General features: G+C 35.8%; 1 protein-coding gene across 2 annotated transcripts in view; it reads left to right on the top strand.

Moving 5' to 3' along the window:
* The window catches only part of Rtn4 (reticulon 4), a 57,228-nt gene that overhangs the window by 14,800 nt on the left and 17,736 nt on the right, over positions 1-24,692 (top strand). The window contains exon 2 of one of the 2 annotated variants that reach the window (XM_013017980.1): positions 4,628-6,769. In XM_013017980.1, coding sequence (XP_012873434.1) covers positions 4,628-6,769 — 2,142 coding nt within the window. Of the gene's footprint in view, positions 1-4,627; positions 6,770-14,307; positions 14,573-24,692 lie in introns of those variants that run through there. The other variant, XM_013017981.1, reaches the window with a different exon arrangement.

Genomic DNA, 24,692 nt, shown 5'->3' with positions numbered 1-24,692 from the left:
GTTTTCACTGGGTTCTTTATTTTTGTAGCCTATAGTTTTCTACCAAGACTACTCACTCATATTCATTTTTTTTCTATACATACTTAGTAATAGATTAATGACTTTTAATTTGTTTAATGTTGTTAATCCAACATTTATTGGAGTTTCCAACTATTATCGGATACTTTTTCTGTTTATAGCCATATCTTTATGCTTCTTTACATGTCTAGTCATTTTTTATTTTATACTGTGTATGATAAATATGGTACTGTTAATTTTGTCTTGGAACACAATTTGCTGGAAAATCATCCTGATTGTTTTCAAATTTTGATTTTTAAAGTTAGAGTAGGTTGAGAGCAAGGGTCAACAGAAATTTTCTTAAGTATTTCTTACACAAAATATTTTAGGCTTGTGAACCATATAATCTCTAGCTTAATTTATCTCTAACCTTATTGTGACAAAGTAGTTGTAGACATACATGTATGAGTGGGAATTGCTGAATAACTTAAGTTCATTAGGTATAATTTGCTGAAATTTGGCTTAGAGTATCTTTTGCTTTACAGAGTAGTCTTCTCTCTCTCCTATTTTTTTTCCGGTCTTGGGGCCTGAACTCTGAGCCTGGGCGCTATCCCTTAGCTCTGAAGTTCAAGGCTAGCACTCTACCACTTGAATCACAGCACCACTTCTGGCTTTTTCTGCCTGTGTGGTGCTGAGGAATCGAACCCAGGGCCTCATGCACACAAGGCAAGCACTCTACCACTGAGCCACATTCTCAGCACCAATCTTCTCTTAAGAAATAACATTTATAATAATATTGTTGGGGTTTGAGCACCTTGCACTTACTAAGCAGGGGTACTATGCCACTTGAACCAGTCTCTTTTTACATTGGTAATTTCCTTGATTTATGTCTGGGATGGCCTAGACTGTGATCCTCATACTGTGCTTCCCTTTGTTGTAGGAATGACAGATGTACATGCCACTGTGCCCAGCCATTGTGCTTCTCCCTTAGCTTGGAATGACACGTGTGTGCCAGTGCCCCTAGCCATGGTTGAGATACATTCTTGTGAACTTTTAAGCTCAGGTAGCCCAGCCTTCATATCACGGCCTTTCATTTCCCTTTCTTATCTGTCCCTTCCCTCTCTTCCCCTCTCCCTCTCTTCCCCTCTCTCTCTTTCCTTTCTCTCCTCTCTCCTCCCCCTCTCCAATTTCCTTTTCCCCTCACCTTCTTTCCTTTCTTTGTTATTATTATATTTTTTGGGTCCAGTTGTGGGGCCTGAACTCTGGGCCTGGGTGCTGTCCCTCTGCTCTTCAGCTCAAGGCTAGCGCTCTACCACTTAAGACACAGCACCACTTCCAGCTTTTTTCTTTTTGCTTATGTGGTGCTGAGGAATCGAACCCAGGGCCTCAGGCATGCAAGGCAAGTGCTCTACCACTGAGCCACCTTCCCAGCCCCTCTTTGTTATTTTTTAACATCCTTAATTTTGTTTATTAGTCATTTAAAACTTCTAAATTATTACCTTGCCCATGTAATTAATTGTAAACCTTCTGTGTGGTATTTTCACAATAAAAACCCCCCCAAACTTCTAACTTTACATAAAGTTCAGGAAATGAAGTATTTCATAGTGGTTAAAGAAAAGGACGTGGTAAGGATGAACAAATGCAGCAATGGCACTCACTGGACACTCTTGCAAATGAACTATACAACTTGTGGGTGGAGACAGAAGGGAAAAACTGGGAGAGCAAGGGAAGGGGTGACATTGGCCAAAATACAAATGGACTCTATCTGACTTAGGGCTGTAACACCTCCCTACATCACCTTTATACAAGTCAAAAACTCTACCACCGAGCCACCTTCCCAGTAAATTAAAAAGGACATGGATTTATAATTTCTGAATTCGGATCTTAGCTCCATTACATTCAGTTTTGCAACTGGAGAAATTACTTAGCTTTCTTAAGCTGTGCCTTTGTTTCCTCATCTGTGAACTGGGGGCACCAAGAGTATCTCCTTTATAAGGTGGTTTGGGAGCTTGAAAGACAGCTGAAATAAATGGATCCAGCTTATAGTGTGGTCCGTCCCCAGGGTCTAGCCCCCATTGATGTCTCTAATATGTTATTACATTGTTTTAATAGAAATGATTAATCAGTCCAATTGTTTTGGATAATTATGAAGTATTTGCTGTTACCAGTGGTTTTTTTTTTTTAATCTTGTTTCTGGAGGATAAATTTGAGGGAGCTGATAAGTTGTATTTATGAGCACAAATGCAAAGGTCAAGCACAAGGACTTGGAGAATTACATTGGCTTGATTCCTGGCCCCCTGACCTAATTCTGTGACTCAGAGCATGTTGTTTTTTTGTTTTGTTTTGTTTTTCCTTTTTTCAGCCCTCACATTTTGAGATAGGTACTATATACTTATTTTACATATGAAATGAGCTCTAAAGGGCTAAGTATAATAATTTACTTAGACTTATACAATTGTACATGAGACAAAGGAATTTGAACCTGTGATTACTGACAGCCACCCTGTTCTTGAATACCCAAATAGTAGTGACCTTTCCTGGATTTTTTTTCTAAGAACTTTTAGAAATTACTTATTTTGTTACTAATTCTGGATCAAATCCTACTTCATACAATGAAGGTTTTGTTTTCTATTTGAAATTTAATGGATATTAACATACCAACTTAAAAACTTGGCACAATGCTAGGAACACATTTTCCTATAGGAGAGACTTTAGTACTGTGCAGAAATAAAGGTACATCTTAAGTACTTTAAATTTTTGGCTTAATTTTAAATGTAGTTTTTCTTTTTATCTGATTATAAAAGTAATAGAATTTTGTACTTCACTTTCCACGGACACTAGTCTCAGAATTAATGATTCACTATTTTGTAAAGTGATTTGCTATTTTGTAAAGAACAGTCTTTTTATTTAGAATAACAAGTAGTCCTTAACCAATGTACATTTTAAAACAGATGAGAAGTATCTATATTCTTTAAAGAGATAAGTCAGCATAAGTGTGACAACTTAACAATATTTTTCTTTCAAGATAGGCAACCTAGAATGTAAAGAAAATGGATAATTCTGAGATTATACTTCAAAATTATTTGCATAATGAAAGTTTAAACAAAAGAAGGTCCTAGTTTTACCCATTCATCTAAATCTTGGCTTAAATAGGACAAAACAATTTATCTTCACATTAATATGTAAGTAAAAAGCCTTGTATGCAGTATGTTGAGAACACAGTCCTACAGCTGCTTTGGTTCATGAAGTTAAACTGTATAAACACGTTAGATTGTCTCTTGAAAAATGATAGGTTTTATGTCTAGCATTTAGTTAACTTTAATATATATGATGGTTAATTGAATTTAATGGTACTGCTATTTCTCTCTTTCTCTCTTGGCTTTGTCTCTGTAGATAAAAGTTTTTGGTTAACTCATTAGAATCTAGATCCTGGCTTGCTCCTCTTACCTTTAGTTCTCCTCCAACCTGTCTTTATTTCTGCTGAGTTTGTATTCTATTTGTTTTTCAGATGAGACCCTTTTTGCTCTTCCTGCTGCATCTGAGCCTGTGATACACTCCTCTGCAGGCAAGTTCTCTCTGCCAGCCTTTATCTTCTGTGTATTCTAACTTTTTGCTCTAGTTGTGTTAACTCTATACAGAGTAGTTTGGATATACTGAAAATTAGTATCATTCCATTAGTATCATTAGTATCTACTGAAAAAGTGGAAATTCACATTTATATGGGAAATGAGCAGAGCTTGACTAATCATTGAACTATGTAAGAGAACTTGGGTTCTTGGTTTATATTTACACATTGACAATATGTTTATACATTGACAATTTGCTTTCTTAGTTTGAACTATCTTATGCCAGAGGATATTTTTTAATGTAAATTAATAGGATCATTTTTCTATATTGTCAAACTCTCAAATATTCTCTTATAAAACTGTTTCAAAGTAACTCTTACAAATGAATAACCTTGAGATTTTTTTCTCAGATTTCTTTTTTAAAATCGACAAATATTGTATTATTTAAAGAACATAATTTATGTTCCAGTATACGTGGAATGATCAAAGCAGACTAATTAATTAGCATATCCAAACCTCAGGTGCTTCTTATTTCTATTTAAAATCTTTCTTGGTGATATTGAAATACATGATACATTATTAACTATAGTCACTATACAATAGTCATGCACATCTTTATAGACAATAGTTCAGCATTTTCAGTAAGATCCAAGCCTACTTGTACTTACTAATTAAATGCTATTAACACTTCATTTTAGTTAAGAGTAAGCCTTTACTAACACTATTATATGAGTCTGTCATAAAAACTTGCATTAACTCTGAGAACACTGGCATTCTCTAACTTTCCTTTCTGTCCATGGCCACAGAAAAAATTATGGACTTGAAGGAGCAGCCAGGTAACACTGTTTCGGCTGGTCAAGAGGATTTCCCATCTGTCCTGCTTGAAACTGCTGCTTCTCTTCCTTCTCTATCTCCTTTCTCAGCTGATTCTTTTAAAGAACGTGAATACCTTGGTAATTTACCAGCAGTATCACCCACAGAAGGAACACTTCAAGAAACTTTAAATGAAGCGTCTAAAGAGTTCTCAGACAAGGCAAAAAATCCATTTGTAGATAGAGATTTAGCTCAATTTTCAGAGTTAGAATACTCAGAAATGGGATCACCATTCAGTGGTGCTCCAAAAGCAGAGTCTGCTGTACTAGTAGAAAACTCTAGGGAAGAAATAATTGTCAAGAGAAAAGATGAAGAAGATTTGGTTAGTAGCAATATCCTTCATGATCAACAAGAATCACCTATAACTCCTCCTAAATTGGTTAAAGAAGACAAAGTTACATATCCAGAAAAAACAAAGGACAGTTTTAATGAAGCGGGAGTTGCAGTAGAATCACCCATAAGGGAGGAATATGCAGACTTCAAACCATTTGAGCGAGTTTGGGGAGTGAAAGATACTTTCAAGGGAGATAGTGATGTTTTGGCTGCTAAAGTGAATGTAGAAAGCAAATTGGAAAGTAAAGAGGATGAGAAAGGCTTGGCAGATAGCCTTGAGGAAGGAAGTCCTGAAAAAGATAGTGAAAGTAGTAATGATGATGCTTCTTTTCCAAGTACACCGGAAGGTGTGAAAGGTGGCTCAAGAGCGTATCTTACCTGTGCGCCCTTTAGCCCTGCTACTGAGAGCATCGCATCAAACATTTTCCCTCTGTTAGAAGATCATACTTCAGAAAATAAGACTGATGAAAAAAAAATAGAAGAAAAGAAGGCTCTAACTGTAACAGAGAAGACAACTAGTGTCAAAACATCAAACCCTTTCCTTGTGTCCATTCAGGATTATGAGACAGATTATGTCACAACAGATAATTTGTCAAAGATGACCGAGGCAGTAGTGGCAAACATGCCTGAAGGTCTAACACCAGATTTAGTACAGGAAGCATGTGAAAGTGAGTTAAATGAAGCCACAGGTACAAAGACTGTGTATGAAACAAAAATGGACTTGGTGCAAACATCCGAAACCGGTCAGGAGTCACTCTACCCTGTAGCACAGCTTTGCCCATCATTTGAAGAATCTGAAGCAACTCCTTCACCCGTTTTGCCTGACATTGTTATGGAAGCACCATTAAATTCTCTACTTCCTAGTGCTGGGGCTTCTGTGGTACAGTCCAGTTCATCACCATTAGAAGCTCCGCCTTCAGTTAATTATGACAGTACAAAGCTTGAGCCTGAAAATCCTCCACCCTATGAAGAAGCGATACATGTACCACAAAAAAAAGTTTCGGGAATAAAGGAAGAAATTAAACAGCCTGAAATGAATGCAGCTGTTCAGGAGACAGAAGCTCCTTACATATCTATTGCATGTGATTTAATTAAAGAAACAAAGCTTTCCACTGAACCAAGTCCAGCTTTCTCTGCTTACTCAGACACGGCAAATGTTGAAAAGCCAGTGCCTGAGCATTCTGACCTAATGGAGGATTCCTCACCTGATTCTGAACCAGTTGATTTATTTAGTGATGACTCAATTCCCGAAGTTCCTCAAAAAGTTGAGGAGGCTGTGATGCTCATGAAAGAAAACTTCACTGAAGCTTCATCTGAATCAATAACGGAAAGTGGAAAAACAGAAAACCTCAGTGCTTCACTATCTGAGGGGGGAAAGCCATATCTGGAGTCTTTTCAGTCCAATTTCCATACCATAAAAGATGCTCTATCTCTTAATGAAGTTTCCCCATTAAACCAAAAGGGGAAAATTCCTTTACAGATGGAAGAGCTCAATACTGCAGTTTATTCAAGTGATGACTTATTTACTTCTCAGGAAGAAAAATTAAGAGAAAGTGAAACATTTTCAGATTCCTCTCCAATTGAAATTATAGATGAATTCCCTACATTTGTTAGTTCCAAAACTGATTCCTCTCCTAAAGTAGTCAGGGAATACAGTGACCTAGAAGTATCCCACAAAAGTGAAATTGCCAGCGTCCAGGATGGAGCTGGGTCAATGCCCTGCACAGAATTGCCCCGTGACCTTTCTTTCAAGAACATACCCCAGAAAGATGAAGATAAAGTTCATATCTCAGATGAGTTCTCCAAAGATAGGTCTGATGTATCAAAAGAACCCCTACTGCCTCCAGATGTTTCTGCTTTGGCAACTCAAACAGAGATAGGCAGTATAGTTAAACCCAAAGTTCTTGCAAAAGAAGCTGAGAAAAAACTTCCTCCTGACACAGAAAAAGAGAACAGATCACCATCTTCTATATTTTCATCAGAGCTGAGTAAAACTTCAGGTAATCAACCCATACTCTGTTTCATGCTTTCATGCCACTTTTTGACTGACCCTGGAACACCCACTACATTCTGTTTCCTATAGTGTATTGATAGTATCTAATATGCCACACTGATTAGAATTCTTTTCCATTTTCTCAGTTATTTTTTTTCTACTCCTTGAACTCACCACTTACTATTGCTCTTAACTTTTCCAGTTGCTCTTTAGTCACTTTTATATTGCACCATGGAACCAGACATTCTTTAAAAATCATAATTGGCTTTTCCCCCTTTAGTGTTTCCTCAAGTAACATGAAGAGCAAGAGATATAGAAACAAAATGATTGCTTGTTTTTATTGTAGAAATAATTTTATATTTGATTTGTAAAAGATGAACATTTCGTAGCATGTTTTTACTATTTCAATGTAGTACATTGTTCCTCCAGGGAGACATAAAGTTAAGGATAGTGAAAAAGGTGGTTTTAGCAAATTATAGATGCTATCATTCTGAGAAGTTTTGATTCTGATTCTACATTTTCTGCTTACCTTATTTGCATAAAGTGATTTACACACATTTTAAAATTTAGTTTTCCAATTTAGCTATGTCTTTTTTTATTTTTTTACTAAGATGGGTAGCAATTACATTGTATTTATCAAATATACTTAAGTATTGGAGATGAATAGCAGTCATTACCACCAGATCATTTAAAAATTGTTGTATTCTAAGAAGAGGAGTTTCTGGACATTCACGTAATGAGTTGAGAACAGAGATTGCCTCTTTGATGGTTATAAACATGTAAGATAAGGAGAAAAGCCAAAGATGGCTCCAGGAATTGTGGGAGCCCAGCATGTGCATGTGTGAATTTAGTAGTATGAGAAGCTGAGATATAGGGAATGTGAAAAAATGAGGTGGGTTTAAGAAGAGAAGATAAATTCAGATTAAGTGTTATTTTTGAGGTACCAATAAGATGTCTAAAAATTATGGATATTATAAATATGATAGTCTTGAGAGAGCCCTTAGTTCAGTGTGTAAATTTGCTATCTACATAGAGAGAGAAATTAGTCACAGATACCTGCTCCGGAAAACCAAGAGAAAAAGATTTCAAGTTAGAAGTGATTAGTGCTCTCATACCAGGCAGATCAGTTAGGAAGTTAGTTAAAAAGGAGAGAAGATGTTATGTTAGCAAATGGTGTAGTGCGCAAGACTAGGGACAAGGAGTGAATAGAGTGGAACAAATGGATACAAAATGTAGACAACTCTTAAGAACATAAGGGGAAATATGAAGAGAGAATGGAGTGGAGACATTTTTTTTGGACAACTCTGATTCTGGGAGCTGATAAGAGTTGGGATCTTTATTCCAAAGGGATTGGAATGAGCTCCAGTATTTAACAGAAGGTATTAGACATACAGAAGAAGCATTTACCGCTTTGTAGTGAAAATCATGGAAAGTATGGCTATTGATATTGCTGGGATTTTGTGACGAGGCATATGATGGTTAATGTTCATCCTTTAAAGCACTGTATTAGGTAAGTTGCCGAGAATATAAACTGGAACATACTTGGGTTGACTAGGTGTGACTGGGGAAAACAAAGTCATTGTTTTAAGAGTTCAGTGAAGAATAAATGGTGGTCTATCTAGATTAAATTTTTTCTAAACAAAATTTTGATGTGATGTCATAGTTCACACATCTAATCCCAAAAGGATCACAGTTTGAGCCAACCCAGGAAGCAAAGTTCATGACACCTCCTCTCTTTGGATAGGTGGCTGTGGAGACACCAGCCTGCCATCTTAGATACATGGGAGGCGGAGATTGGGAGGATCTCAGTTCCAAGCTAATCAGACAGAAAAGTCTTCAAGATTTCACCTCAACAGAAGACGTTGGGTGTTGGTGATGTGTTCCTGTCATCACAGCTACACCAAGAAGCCTAAAATAGGCAGATTATGATCCAGGCAAGAAGTGAGATCTTCTCAAAAATAACCAGTGCAAAGGGCTGGAGATGTGGCTCAGCTGTAGAGTGCCTGTCTAACAAGCTTAGGCCCTGACTTCAAACTCTAGTACCACTACAAACAGAATAATAATAGCTAAAGGAAGTTATAGGCCTAGGGACCAGGGCTCAAGTGATACAGTATCTGCGTAGTAAGTGTAACCTCCCCAAGTTTAGTACCTCCAAGCAAAAATTTTTGCAGAAGAAGGTACATAGGCATGCAAACCCAGGACCTTCCACATGCTTTATTAAGAACCTGAGCTGACTCCAGTGACGTTTCTTTAATTATGTTATACAGCCTCCTGTTTAGCTGGGTTAACAGATGTGTCCCACTAACCAGTTTAAGACTGGTAGTCCACTCCTGTAATCCTATTTACTGGGCATCAGTAGCTCTTGTCTGTAATCCTAGCTATTCAGGACACAGAGATCTGAAAGATCAAAGTTCAATGCAGGCCCAGGCAAAAAGTTTGTAAGACCCCTGCCTTAGCTAATAGCTAGGTGTGGTGACATGTACCTGTCATCCCAGCTATTGTGGGAAGTGTGAATAGAATTGCAGTCTAGGCCAGCGTAGGCAGAAAGCAAGACCCTGTCTCAAAAATAGAAAAACAGGGATGGAAGTGTGCCTCAAGCACAGGCACCCAAGGGAGAAAACAAAACAAAACAAAATATGGATCTTCCCAACTTTTTCCCTAGCTTGACTCAAACGGAGATCCTCTCAAACCTTCTCTTCTGTAGCTGGGATTATAGAAGTGTATAGTCTTAGTGGCAGGACAGTAAGTCAAGGGAGCTGAAGGTAATAGGAAGAGAGTAGATTGAAACGGACTCTGGCGTCTAAGTTGAGAGAGTACATTGGAGTAGGATACATTCAATGTTATATTGGATCTCAGAACCCCTTATAGGTCCAAGAGATTGAAAAATATATATGTTCCATAAAGAATAGATATAAATGAAATATGTTATTAAATAAGTAAATTGTTGTTGAGAGTTTTATAGACCTGAGTTTTAATCCTGAGTTTTTTCCTCAACTTGAGTAAATGTTGTAACAATCCGTATATGTTTCAGTGATTTTAGTTGTAGGAGTTCTCTCTCAAAGACTTACTCATCATGAAGTCAGGGTAATAGTTCCTGAAGAAATCTGAAGTAATATGTGCTCATTGTACATCATGAGAAAGACAGAAAAGCATTGAGATGAAAAAAATATATAATTACATTGCAAAGACATAGTCATGTAAATATTTTAGAATATATTCTAGTTTGTTTTCAATTTATGCATTTATTCTACAAGTGTAATGGAAGTGAATATTGTACTAAATTGGAATCATTCTTCATGTCATGTATAAACTTTAAAATATTTGTAGCAATATATTAAATAATGTAAACATTTCCATCTACCATGTGATTTTGTTTTTTTAAATACCTAGTGGTCCTTAGTATGGATATAATTTAAGCATTCAGTTTGTTGTAATTAGAACCTTTAGACATCCCAATATTTAGTTTATAAATAATGGTAGTTTATTAGACACTGTACGTTTACATTTTTTGCATATCTTTAGTATCTTCTAATGGAAACAAAAACATGAATATGAACTTTTTTAAGAATTGAAAATTTTTTATTTCTTAAATGTTTTTCCAAACATTTTATATTTGGTATTTTAAACAAAACTGTCACCAGTTTGGTAGAAGGTATGTGCATAGATTTGATTTTTTGATTGTTATCGAATATGAATATAATCAATATATTTATTAGGTATTTTGTATTTTGATTTTGTGAATTACATATTCATATCTTTTGCCTATTTTTAAATGTAGGTGTTTATTTTTTTCTTATTGTTCTTTTTTTTTTTTTTGGTCCGGTCGTGGGGCCTGAACTCTGGGCCTGGGCACTGTCCCTCAGCTCTCAGCTCAAGGCTAGCGCTCTACCACTTGAGCCACAGTGCCACTTCTGGCTTTTTTCTTTTTGCTTATCTGGTGCTGAGGAATCGAACCCAGGGCCTCATGCATGCAAAGCAAGCACTCTTCACTGAGCCACCCTCTCAGCCCTCCCTTGATTTTCTAAAGCATTTTATTTTACATTTTAGTGGAATTTTCACTTTTCACAAAGGAAAGTCTTTACCTTTTTAATTATTTACTATTTCATTTTTAAAATTCTGACCTATTTTATTTAAAATTATTTTGGATTCTGGCTTGAGGTAATTTGTCTTTGTGCTGGTGAAGTTGTTTTTCCTATTTCCATCAGACCCATTTAGCCCTTTAGTTTCAGGCAGCCATACTATGGTAGCTCAGGACATTATGCATAGTAGTTTTTGCTAGGTTGGTTGTCCTCGGTCAGTTGGGCAGCTGTAGGCTGGGTGTTGGTGCCATCTAGTGTTGATGGGAAACAAGTCCGTGGATTACTTACAATTGATTATCTGGAGTAAATTCAGTCGGGCAGAGAATTTAGTGTGCTATAGATATGTTACAGATAACTTTTAAGATGAATTTATAAGCATATTTGAATTTAGATGGATTCTACCCAGTTGAACAAATGCTAGAGTCAAGCTGTCATTTAAGATTTTAAATGATCATAAAGGTTTTTCTCCTCACACCCGTGTACTTTAATGAAAACTTGAAAGTTAGATTTATTGAAAGCCTAGTGACCACGTTTTGAATTTAAAGATGCTTTAGGATCTTTGGGAATATCTGTGCATTTAGATTTTTAATGTACTGCCAATATTTTCATTGACCAGGGTCACTTTTAATTTTTTTCTCTATGGAGTTTAGCATTTATTTTAGCAACTAATACGAAAACATATCTAGACTTAAAAAATGTTCAAGTTTTGCTATTTTAAATTGTATTGTCATTAATTTTCTAAAGTAAAGTCTTTATTTTTTAAAAAAGATTTATTTCAGTAATGTTGTGCTATAATTTAGTCCATAGAGGGCATTCTATTACAACATACTACAGCAGGGTTTAAAAATTGCTCAGTACCTCTCAGTTATGAAACATTGCTTAATTTTGTACCTCTGTATAGCTCAGAATTTTGAAAAACGTATAAGACTCGTATAGCTATAATTGTTTCGTATTAATAAAGACTCCTGCCATCTATCGCTAGAAGTAGAAATTATTATTGCAGCTATCAAGAGCAGCATGCAAGCAGTTTTTAACTGAGAAAGTAGCACTTTCGATATGTATGGCTACTTCTTTCCCCCTTGTATCCCTTGTATCACTAACTATTGTAAAGAAAACAAAGCAAAGCAAAGCCGAGTGTTCCCAGCTTCCATCATGGAAGTGGGAAACAAATGGGAAAGAAAAAATACCTTAGGAGACCTGGACAGACTGATGTATGTCTTGCCTAGTGCTGCCTATTCTAAAATACAGTTCTCTGCCAGTTAGGTACAAGCTTAGAAAATACATACACTCAAATAAGACATTTCTGAGAGAGTTATAGAAAGAAGATTAAGAAAATGATTTGGTAAGAATTGATGTAATCTTCCTACTTACCTAAGCACAGTAAGAAAATGAGCATTTTTGTTTGGTATGTTAGAAGAGAGTCATGGAGAACAGGTAATTACAGAGCGTAGCTTTCTGTGGCAAGGAGTTGGGAGTACATTTGGGAAGATCTTTGTCCTGCTTGGGAGAAGAAGGCCCTAGGGGTATTGAAGATTGGGAAGGTGCTGATAGGAGCTATCAGCTCCTATCTGTCTGCTGGGCGCCCCGGTGGCTCACACCTGTAATCCTAGCTACTCGGGAGGCTGAGATCTGAGGATTGCAGTTCAAAGCCAGCCTGGGCAGGAAAGTCTGTAAGATTCATCTGCAGTTAACCCCCAGAAAACTGGAAGTGGCGCTGTGGCTCAATAGCATGCTAGCCTTGAGTGAAAAAGCTTAGGGACAGCCTCCAGGCCCTGAGTTCAAGCCCCATGACCAACCACAAAAGAAAAAATTCTGTCCATCAGTTTTTTTCAAATTTAAGTATTCTGCTTAGCTAACCAAACAATAATTGTGTAGAACTAGTTATCACTATACAGGATTCAAATGCTTCTAGAACTTAAAGCTTCCTATTTTGACTTTTTAGTCTCTCTGGGGAGATTATGTTAAATGTTCAAATGAGTGAATATGTATTATTGTAGATTCTTAGGACTCTCTACGTTTGTAAAACATCCTAAACTAAATCAGGTACCACTAAAGATGTGAATAGTATAAATGCTAATTGCTTTCATGTTATCAAGAAATCTTTCCCCTCCCTTCTATTAGAGTAGTAGTCTCTAACTTGAAATGTTTTACTGCTGATTTTTGGTTACAGTCTCATGCTAGGATTTATTGACCAAGTTTTTCTCCTCTCACTTTACTAATTTTGGCAATGCTGGGATTCGAGCCCAAAGTCTTGAGCATGCTAGTCTAGCATTCTACCACTGACCTATACTCCCAGCTCCTGACTCAGTTTTTAAGGACTTGTTACTAGGAAGCACTATATTGGAAGTATGTTGAACTTAGTAAATACCGTGGAATTTGAAACTGTTGTAGAAAGAGGCCACGTGTTTTATCTTGGTAACAGCATTATCATCACATTATGCAAGGGATCAGTGAATAATTTTTAAAGTTAAATGTTAACTCAAACTGAGTTTAAGAGTTAACTGGGCTTTCCTTTATTTAAAATTAGAGGAAGAGAGATAGGGAAAAAATGAGTCATTGCAATTAGTTCACTTCTTATGTTTAGGATTTCTCAAGGTTTTGCAGCTCAAGATTTACGGCAAGCTTTGGAAAATGTTTCCTTTATCTTTTCTGATTAAGCAGATGTTAGCAGCAAGTGGCATATTATTAAAGACATGATATTCTGCACTGGAATGAATGCCAACTTGTACAACTGAGAAAATTATAGAAATGCTGTATATTAGTTTTTATGTTTATCAAAATTTTTATTTGCTTTTATGCCATTTTTGCAAGGCAAAAGGTAGGATTAGTACATGAAGATTTCTCCCTAAGTCAAGGACATGTTTACAATGTCTGAAATGGTATTGATTTGACACTTATTGAAAGATTGAGCTGGGGCAAGTAATAATTAAGTATATTTGGTTGTGTTTGCATTTCCATGATTGCAAAGGAGAAAAAAAGATTAGAAAGTTTAGATGGTTGAAATTGAGAATTTCCTACTGAAGTAATATATATTCAGTAAACAACTTTATGTTGATTGCTCATACCCTCAATACTGTAAAATGTTGAATGTTTTAAGCCTTAATAAACTTAAGAGAAAGTAATAGGAATTTCAGCATTTCCCAAGCATGAAATTTAAACTATTACCCTTCTTGGATCAATCCATTTTTATCTTAGTAGATAACTATTAAAGTTTCAGTTGAAAGTGAAAAAAAAAAAAGGAACCTGCAGCACATCCTTCCAAAGAAAAGCAAAAGGAGAAGAATGAAAGGCACGGAGAACTGCATATAGATCTACATACATTTCAGTATATTCAGTAGCTCTGTTGAAAGAACAACCCTCTTAGCTGTTTTTGTTAGCTTGCCCCTGCCTTTACAAAGGCAGCTCCATTTGGTATGAGAAACAAGCAAATGACTAGAACAATAACTAGATAGAAGGAAGGCATTAATGCCTGAGTATTAGTAGCCTAGTTACAGAGGGTACTGCGTCAGATTGCTCCACACCCAGAAGACAAGTCAGGTGACTTCAGTCCTGCTGCAGTTGTGCAGCAGAGCAGACTGCAGACCTGGGTTGAGGAAACAGCTATTTCATGTCTCAGGGACTAGATTTTTGCAGTCACGGTTTTTCTGTTGGAATGCATAATTGATAATTGCAGCTGGAGGGCAGATCGTGACAAGAGATGGACGGTCAGAAGAAAAACTGGAAGGACAAGGGTATATCTGCTTTCTGTTTTTCTTGAATTTTTATATGTAGCCAGTAATGCATTTCTACAGATTAGTGTTGCAGTTTTGGTGTATTTTGGATCGAAGTTACCGTGAAAGGTTTAAGGCTAAAAGATTAAAACAGCTATCTCATATGGTTTTATAATTGGTTGTGTGCTAGAAAATGTGATGCTATTCTTTTTCACTGGTGTTTGGTTTAGTCTCGTTTAGGTTTTATTTTCTAACCTTGCATATTGTAAACAGTTAAGATTTAACAGATTGCATTTGTTGGTCATTTTGGTGTGATAAGTATATATATTACTTTGATTTCCATGATGACATTTTCTGTGACTATTTTAAAGACTTATTTAGTGTAGTTGAAATTCTATCTAAATATGTAGGTAGCAAGATAGCTGCGTGTGCAATAAAAAGCTTTTCTTCTTTGGTAGTCTAACTTGAGCCTTGAAAATATTACCAACTGCCTCTTAATTTTATATTACATATCTTGAAATTATTCAAATATGTACATACTTTGTCCTTCTAATAACCAATCAGTGATCTTGATCCCTTTTCCACCCCCTTGAAAGCTCAGATCCTTTCAAAGCTCTGTGGATCATTGTGTAAGAATTTAAGCCTGGAAGTGGTCAAAGGTTGACTGTAATGAATATTTTTAACTGTTTTATTATGTAGATGTAGATGGTTAAATACCATTTTTTAGTGAGAAGGTGGTTCTTAATATCTGAACATTTAGGATAAGTTGTCTTAAAAATATTAGACCTATTTTTAAGTAGCCCAAATAGATATTTCATACAAGCAAGAGTTATTTTTGTTATTATCTTTCTTTTCCTGGCTATACTCATTTTAAAATTCTTCTAAAATATTTTTAGTTTTTAGAACACAATTGTTAGCAGAATGAGGATAATGTCTCCAAAAGCACTGTAATTTATACAGTGCCCCTTTAAAACAATTATATGATAAAGCAATATAGAGAAAAGGTGAGTTGAAACCTTGAGAGGTCTTATATTCAGTGTAAAGGACAGAAAACAATTACTGCTTTGGACGTTTCCCCTTTATAATTCTTTTCCTATGTGATTGCAAGAGAAGAATTCTTATTCTTCTAGGTACTAGAGTTCAAAGTGAAAAATGAGTTGATATACTAATTTTTGGTTAGGTGATGTAAATACAGGCTTTAAACACAGCAAAAAAAAAGTCACATTAGGGCCCATTCTTCAGTTTCTAAGGTTTTACATTAAGAATTTAAATGTCAGGCTGTTGAGTAACATGCTAAGTTCTTTATTTGCTAAAAGTGAATTAGGGATATTTAAGGAGAAATTAAGATCTGATACAGTCCATATTTTAACAGAAATTGTTTTCAGCATCAAATGTAAAACCAAATTTATTCTTGATTTACTCTGTGGAGCCTTACTTTGTATGTAAATGGAATAGCTCAATACTTTTTATTGCTTGTTTTGGCCATATTGGTGACTAAAACCAACTTTTTTTTCCTGATTGAGTCAGCTATATATTTTTTCTTTTTCTTTTATTGTGAAAATTACTGTACAGAGGGGCTACAATTACATGGGCAAGATAATGAGTACATTTCTTATAAAGCATTGTAGCCTTCTCCTTTGTTTTGAGTCAGTTATATTTTAGTATTTTCTTTATCAGCAGCTAATTTCAATGTTGGATTGAAAAGTAAGAGTTAAATTTGGAAGTTACCGAAAAGCTGTCATGGAATAAATGTTTCATTTTTTTGAAAAGTATATGACAATGAAAGAAGGAACATAATATAGGGTCTTATGTAAACCTAGAAGGATATATAGGTTCATTTCCCCTCCTATTTTTCATTCTTCCCCTAAACCCTAAGTATAATAGAAGTGAAATGCTTTGATTTCAATAACTTAGGAAAAGGTTGTGTGTGTGTGACTTATTTTTTGCTGATTAAATACTTGCTCTTTCAGTCGAAGACCAGTATTAACAATTTTCCTTTTTGTATAGTCTTTATATTTTCTATCATTCGTTAGCAGAATACCTATATATAATAATTGAAATCTTCATAGTATCTGATTATTAGGGTTATATGCAAAACTTGGATTAAAACAATCACAGATACAGGGGTGGGATGAGTGAGGGTTGGGGGTGGAGAATGATGTAACCACTAAAAAAGATAATCAAAGTCAGTGAGTGGAACTTTCTGTACACAACAGAAAAATAGGACAAAAGTCGAAAGAAAGATTGGTATGATCAAATGGTATAGTTTTGGAAGATGATTTAGGTCAGGTTTTCTCAAATTTCTCTGTGCATGAGAATCACCTAGTATATCTTAAAAATATAGATTCTTATCATTTTAACCTACAGTATAAGATTCTGTAGGGCCTGGCAGTGTGGTATTAAACATTTTATAATCTGATGTTATTCATTTTACAACCAGGCAAATTGGGAAGAACACTAAGATTTGAAGCTTCTGCTTTTGATTTTGGACAGAGTAAGAAACTTGCCCTTTTAAAATTCTTTAGTTTCCTCTTTTGTATGATTTGTAGGGTTTTGGTTTGAGGTTTTCTGGTTTGTGAGTAGATACTTGGGGCCAGATTGTAGAAGAAAATAGAAGTTGGAATTTTATCCCAAGCCTTTGGGAGTTTTATAGTAGAGAGTAATAAATAGGAACTGCTTTGGATGTTGTGTAAGATACCTCTTGGAGAATCAAGAGAGGTAGGCCATTTAGGATGACAGTAGTTGTCATATTTTAAAAACTTGACCTGAAATAGGAGTGAAAAGAAAGTCTGATCTGAGAAACCCAGGGGTGAAATCCTGGACATTTGGCATAGATTTGCAGAGCTAGGATAAGGGAGGGACTCAAAGAACAGCATGAAGTTTCACTCACAGTAAAACATTGGCAATCACAGTGCTTTAGTGTCAGGAGAAACAAGAGTTAAGGTAGATAGAAACATGCTACCTTAAGATTTGGGCACTTGGCAGTAGGGAACATCTCTGAACTTCAGAGAAAAGATAGGTTTGATGGTAGAGAATTGGGAATCAGATGCAAAATGAAGTAGGTGAATACTGTTCAGAAGTATAATTATACCTCAAGACAGTTTGGCTTTTGACTACCATACATAGAGACTTCTACCTTGTAGAGATTCTGTGGGAATTCTTGAATGTTGCTTGTAAATTACTTTCACTTTCTTTCAAAGCTGAGTGTGAGCTACAGGTGCATGCCCACACAGATACTCAGATAGAAAAAAGCAGAAGTCTTGGTACTTAAAATGCATGATTTTGCCTTAAAACATGAGAAACAAACTTTAACATTAACTAGTTCTGAGTGTTACTTGGAGAAAGACTCTTGATTTTGATCCTGAACTTAATTGAAAAGCCCAGTGTTCAGATATTCATATTTCTTGTAGATTTTTCTTTAGTAGTGTAGCAGTAGATATATATGTTGTAGAAAATTTTGAAGCTATGTAGAAGAGCAAACCTATTCACAGGAAGTGATTGGGAGTATATTTTTAAAAGCGTGTATGTATTTACATCATTATATGTATTAATAGTTAAATATGGAAGTGCCTCAAGTATTGCAAGGACAATGCTAAAATGAATATAATTGAATCAAATCTTTGTTCTAATCCAGGATTATTTCCATGTTTTTAGGGTATACTGTTTAATTAGGCCACTGATGCATGTTGCAAAACTGCCCTCCAGAAAGATTGTGCCAATTGTTATTATGAGCAACAAATGGGTATCTTTCATGGAGCTAGAGCTAAGATAAAACAGGATCTATGTATTGCTAATGTGTTTTTTTTTCTTTTTAACCATTTCCAAGGTAGCTATTTTGTCAGTTTAAGTAAATTACTTTATGAGAACAGGTTTATATTAAGAAAAGAAAAAAAAATCCAGATGTGCACATGTTTTCTATGTATGTGGAAAACATAGGATTTAGAATCTTCGAAGGGTAAGTACTTGGAAGTAAGTTTTCATTTTTATTTACCCCAAACTGGATACTCCTGATTTTTGCCAGGACTTCTAAGTGATCTTCCCACCTAAATCTCAAGTGTCACAGCCAAATTAAAACGAATCTTCCTAAAGCCTCAGTTATTTTTAAAGTGAAATTCATGCTGCCCTATCCTGGACTTTTGAAAGGCATTCTGTGACCTAGTCTCCATTATGAAAGCATCTCACACGAGACCCAGTGTCTGGCCACATTGAAGGACTTGTTCTCTAAGCATGCCTGCTACTGCATTTGTTCATGTTTTCTTCTCTACTTAAAATGATCTTCCCATTTTGTTTTGCCCAAGTTCTATTAAAGACCCAGATTTCTCAGATAGGAGTGATCTGTGTTGTACCATCACTAGGTTTTCAGTGTGTGCCTTCTAATATACCAATTTATATGTTTGTTGGCTTTTTTAGCCTGTAAATTCCTTGAAGGCAGAAATGGTAGGTTTATCACTAGTTCTAGTTGGTTCTCCACAGCTTCTGAAAAAAATGAGAAGTTGAGACTTCTGAGTTCAGGTTTACTCCTGGTTTTAACTCAACATGTACATTTTTGAAAATGTGGCAAAAAGTTAGAAAAGAGATTCCTTCCCTTCTTTCTTCAAGGAGAAATTAAGTAACTTTAGCAACTTATATAAATTTATGATTTTTAGGTTATATCCTCAGACAAGGCATTTTACAGATAAGGAAACAATAACAACAAAAAACCTGAAAAGGTTATTTGTTCAGGACCACCTAACTGGTGGCATGAGACCCTTTCTGCTTTATGATTTGTATTGGCGCTTGAACAACCAAAGATTGAAAAATAGAAGCTGAAATACAGAAGCTAAAATGACCCATGTTTTGGTGTTATATCTATGCAGTCTAAATCTAGCATCTTATTGGGCGTAATATATTTCTTTTTGTGTGGTTCTCTGCAGTAAAAGAGGTAGTAGTCAATTACAGCAGCCATGGGAGAAGATAGATGTGGTTAAGCCTTGGGGGAACTTCCTGGACTGGGTATAATTTCTTTTAGTCTTCAAAGATTGGATTACATGTTTGAATATAGGAAGAATACTTAAGCAGTGCGTAGGTTTCCTTTTTTTTTTAATGCAGTTGATCTCATCTGTTGCTAGAATTTGGATAAGGATATTAAAATTTAACTTACTTTCTAAGATCACATTTTTAGTTTTCTCTGCCTTCTCAAAAAGGCTGATGTATATAACTGTATATATATTATATAACTGTATATATATTCTGCTTTATGGCTTTAACTTCTTAGACCTGATAGATACTACAATGCTACTGTTTTTCTTCAATGACTGTATTACCATTCTATAATTTTACTTTCTATAGCATTTATTTTAGAAGGTAACACAAACATAACCAAAAACTTATCCAATATTAATGATACCATTGCAAGAATTGGTACTGAAATAGATTTAGGAATTTCACCTCAGACTACAGACTTCCTAAAATTTCAAATTTGCTCAAAAACATGAGGAATTACAACTGTTCCTTGATCTACATATCCCTTTTTTACACTCTTGATTATTTCCACCGAAATAATCCTCTGCAATTTAAGATTTTTAAGATTTGTTCAAGTGAAGAGAATATTGACTTTGAGTATGTAGATACCACTTATTATTTTTCCCTGGAATTATATTAAATGTGTAGATTTTCCTGTGAAGGGAAAATTAATATGGTTTAGAAAAATGGGAAATTAGGATTATTTTCTGCTCTGATCTCTATTGAAAAACCACATGAACTAAATATTAAGTAATTTCTTTTAAATTCGACTTTTATAATTTAAAGTAGTTGTACCAAAGGGTTACCAATCAACAGGTCAGTTTATGAGTACAGTGCATCTGTCCTGGAGCTTGAATTCGGCCTTGTGGTTTCACTTTTTCACTCTGCTGGAGCTCTTACCACTACAGCTAGGCCTTTCTTTCTATTTTTGCTGATTAATTGAAAATTTGTGTTTGAGCTGACTTAGAATCTTGATCCTCAAATCTCAGTGTCTTGAATAGTTAGGATTATAGGCTTGAGACCCTGGCACCTAGCTTTACTAGTGACTTTAATGATAAGTGAGGCATATTGATGATAATTGAATCTTACTATTTTCTATTTTACTAAAATGAATATCATCCACAGGAGACAACAAATAGCTTGTTTTTACTTTCCTGTAATATTTAGGTATTTTCTATGTGAAAATTTTAGGGGAGAAATACCACTAAATGAATCCAAATTCCTTACTAAATAGTGAGGGGAGAATGATTTAGAACTTACCTTAAAACATGAAGAATTAAGAAAATTTATTTTTTTAATGAAATTTAGTTTATAATCATAGCTGTGTATAGGTTTTAGAATAAATAGAGGATGCATCAAGTTTTTTAACTTTGGGAGTATAACTTTTGTCACAAAAAGAATGGCATCTTTTACTGTTGTATTTCATAGTGAATTGTATATAATAATGTAAAATGTTGAAAAGTTTCATTTGCTTTCCTAGGGCATTTAGTCTTTGAGAACTTTGTCAGTCTTTCGGAGCAATTTTCACTCAAAACTATAACTTCATGAAATCTGCATTATTAGAGAAGTTTCCATTTTTATAGTTGATTTGTTTTTGTTTTGTGTTGCCTTTTGGTGCTGGTCCTGGGATTTGAACTCAGGGCCTGGGTGTGCTGTCCCTGAATCTTTTTTGCTCAGGGCTAGCACTATACCCCTTCATCCACTTCTGGCTTTTTGGTAGTTAATTGGAGATAAGAATCTCACAGATTCTCCTGCCTACTCTGGCTTTGAACCATCACCTTCCAGTGCCCATCTGATCTGTGTATTTTATGTGGTAAGGTATTTAGGTGATGAGTGAGGTTGGATGGTGAAGTTAAAAAGCATGTAAGTTTGGATTTGTGAGGTTGGTTGTATAGTATTGTTTATGATAACTTGCTTTCCTCTGCTACTTTATGTTACTTTATAACTCTTAACATTTTTAAAACTTGAATGAGAGGATTCTGTTTTACTATTTAAGTTGTATACGTTATTTGAATAAGTTACATAAACCAGGCACCAGTGGTTCATGCTTGTGATTTTAGCTAGTCAGGAGTTTGAGATCAAAGGATCATAGTTTGAAGCCAGCCCGTGCAGAAAAGTCTCCATGAGATTCTTATCTCCAATTAACCACTCAAAAACTGGAAGTGGAGCTGTGGGTTAAGGTGATAGAGCACTAGTTTTGAGCAAAAGCTCCTGGCTGAGTTGAAGACCCATGACTGACACCTGCCACGCCCTCTCAAAAAAGTCCTGTAGTAAGAGAACTTATATAATCATGTAGTTACATAGTTATAGTTTTAATGTGTTTTCAGTATGGAGGACAATTAAATTGCTCCTGGGAAATATAATTTACAGAATGTGGCTTACTTTATTATTGAATCTCTATTATTGGAATTTATTGATCTCATTTAACCTTGTTCCCTCTTATGTATAAAACACAGGGGAGCTGGGCGCTGGTGGCTCACGCCTGTAAACCTAGCTACTCAGGAGGCTGAGATCTGAGGTTCAAAGCCACCCCGGGCAGGAGAGACCGTGAGACTCCTATCTCCAATAAACCACCAGAAAACTGGAAGTGTAGCTCAAGTGGTAGAGTGCTCGCCTTGAGCTGAAGAGCTGAGGGACAGCGCCCAGGCCCAGAGTTCAAACCCCACGACCGACAAAAAAAAAAAAAAAACAAAACACAGGGGATAAATACAGACTTGTGATTAGAGATAATATGGGTTGCTAAATAATTAGAAAAGACAAGTATAAAGTTTTCCTTGATTTGTTTTTTTCCTTGTTTTTGGTGGTTGATCAAAGTACTGTAATGTGAGAAGTAATGAAGGAATGATTAAGTGATGAGAGATCAGGCTTGAAATTCTATATGTGTCTTTTGAAAACTAGTTCCAGGAAGAAGAGCTAGGCAAGAGAGATGTTGCTTTGCCAAGTATTTGGTTGAGATACTTTGTAGTAAATAGAGTGTTCCTATCAGCTGGAACCCAAGTTAGCAATACCATTAAGGCAAGCTGGTTAAAAAAAAAAACACAACAAAATATCATTAAGGCAAGCTGATTTAAAAAAAAAAACAACAAAAACCAGGGCTTACCTTTAAATATTGCATTTAAAATTTGAATTCCCTGCATGACTTTATTTGTTATATTCCTTTTGGCAAACATTTCCATAGGTGAAATTTTTTTCTGCTTCAAATAACTTTTTAGATGGGTGTAATTTTTTTTTTAACACGTGGGAAAGTAGGTTAAGTGATCTGCTCAGGTTACACTGGTGGTAAATTAGAAGGAATAAGACTCAAGCTGCTCTTACTGTCTTTGTGGAAAGAGCTAAGCACCGGCCTTACGCAGATCCTTTTTCTGGACTTTCACTTGTCATCTATCTGTGATATGAATGCTTAAATTATCAGCTCTGAATTCCAGTCACTATTCCTGAGAGTTGCTAATAAATGCATAATTATTTATTAAAATAGCTAATTTCTAAAACAAAGATCATGATTGTGAAAAATAACTGAAAATTTAATATTCTAGTGTTTATATGTTTGTTTCCTATTTGTCTGCCTTTTTTCATTCTTCACATGACTTTGCATAACAGAACTTAACTATTTTCGTTTGCTCAGAATTAAGTTATCATTCTGTCAGCCATTCCTTGTCTTTCCAGTATTTTTTAGACTAGCTAGTTCAACATTTTCCCCCTACACAGAAAGACTAAAATTGAAACCCAGATTCAGACTATTCAAAGAAGAGCTTTAATAAGAATTTGGTTTGAGGCAAAAATGTAATAGCATGACGGCTGCATGTCAGGCATGTGGGTTAGCACTATTTTTAGCTATGGCAGATGACAGTTTGTGATTTCCAAATGTAGGCAACTCTTCTTACTTTGCAATGTGCCAGAAATTTTTATTTAAAAGATTGTAGTTTACTGAGTTATTCTAATTTATAATTTTAGTTTGATTAAGGATGCCTATACTACTCTGTGTTCTATATATAAACATAAAGATTTGTGTAATTTTTTTTTTTTTTGGTCGGCCGTGGGGTTTGAACTCTGGGCTTGGGTGCTGGCCCTCAGATCTTCAGCTCAAGGCAAGCGCTCTACCACTTGAGCTACAGCGCCACTTCCGGTTTTCTGGTGGTTTTATTGGAGATAGGAGTCTCACGGTCCCTCCTGCCCGGGCTGGCTTTGAACCTCGATCCTCAGATCTCAGCCTCCTGAGTAGCTAGGATTACAGGCGTGAGCCACCAGCGCCCGGCCAAGATTTCTGTAATTTTTTTGACAACAAACAAGCAAGGATTTTGAGGAACACATCTCTTCTTTCTGAATTACAGGAGTTTATTAAAACTATGATTGTAGCTGGGTGCTGGTGGCTCATTCCTGTAACCCTAACTATGTAAAAGGCTGAGATCTGATGATCACAGTTTAAAGCCATCATAGGCAGAAAGGAAAGTCCTCTTTTTGTTTGTCGGTCCTGGGGCTTGAACTCAGGGCCTGGGCTCTGTCCCTGAGCTTTCTCCGCTCAAGGATAGTGCTCCACCATTATGAGCTATGTGCCAATTCCATTATTTTGTAGGTTAATTGGAGGTAAGAGTCTCATGGGTTCCTTTAAAAAAAAAAAGAGTCTCATGGGCTTCACTGCCAGGGCCAGCTTTAAAATGCCATCTTCACATCTCAGCCTCTTGAGTAGCTTGGATTACAAATATGAGCCATTGACGTCCACTTGGCTACCTGTGAGACTCTTATCACCAGAAATTGGCTACCTGTGAGACTCTTATAATCAGAAATGAAGCTGTGACATCAAGTGGTAGAGTGCTAGCCTTGAGCAAAAAAAGCTCAAAGACAATGTCCAAGCCCTGAGTTTAATCCCTAAGATGAATAGCAAAACCACAGCTATTATTTTAGAAATTTTAGATAAGAGTAAAATTGAGGGCACAATAGTATTACATGCATAATTGATTCTTTATTAAACGATATTGAACAACCATGAAAAGCTGAGCTTTCCTTGTACAAGCCCTTATTCTTATTTTCTCTTTTTGGGTTTGTTTTTTTTTGGGGGTCCGGTTGTGGGGCCTGAACTCTGGGCCTGGGCGCTGTCCCTCAGCTCTTCAGCTCAAGGCTAGCACTCTACCACTTGAGCCACAGC

The sequence above is a fragment of the Dipodomys ordii genome, unplaced genomic scaffold, assembly GCF_000151885.1.
Source record: "Dipodomys ordii isolate 6190 unplaced genomic scaffold, Dord_2.0 Scaffold37, whole genome shotgun sequence".
In the NCBI taxonomy this organism is placed as follows: domain Eukaryota; kingdom Metazoa; phylum Chordata; class Mammalia; order Rodentia; family Heteromyidae; genus Dipodomys; species Dipodomys ordii.
Note: the sequence above shows the minus strand (reverse complement) of the source record. Positions and strands in the feature narration are given on the sequence as shown.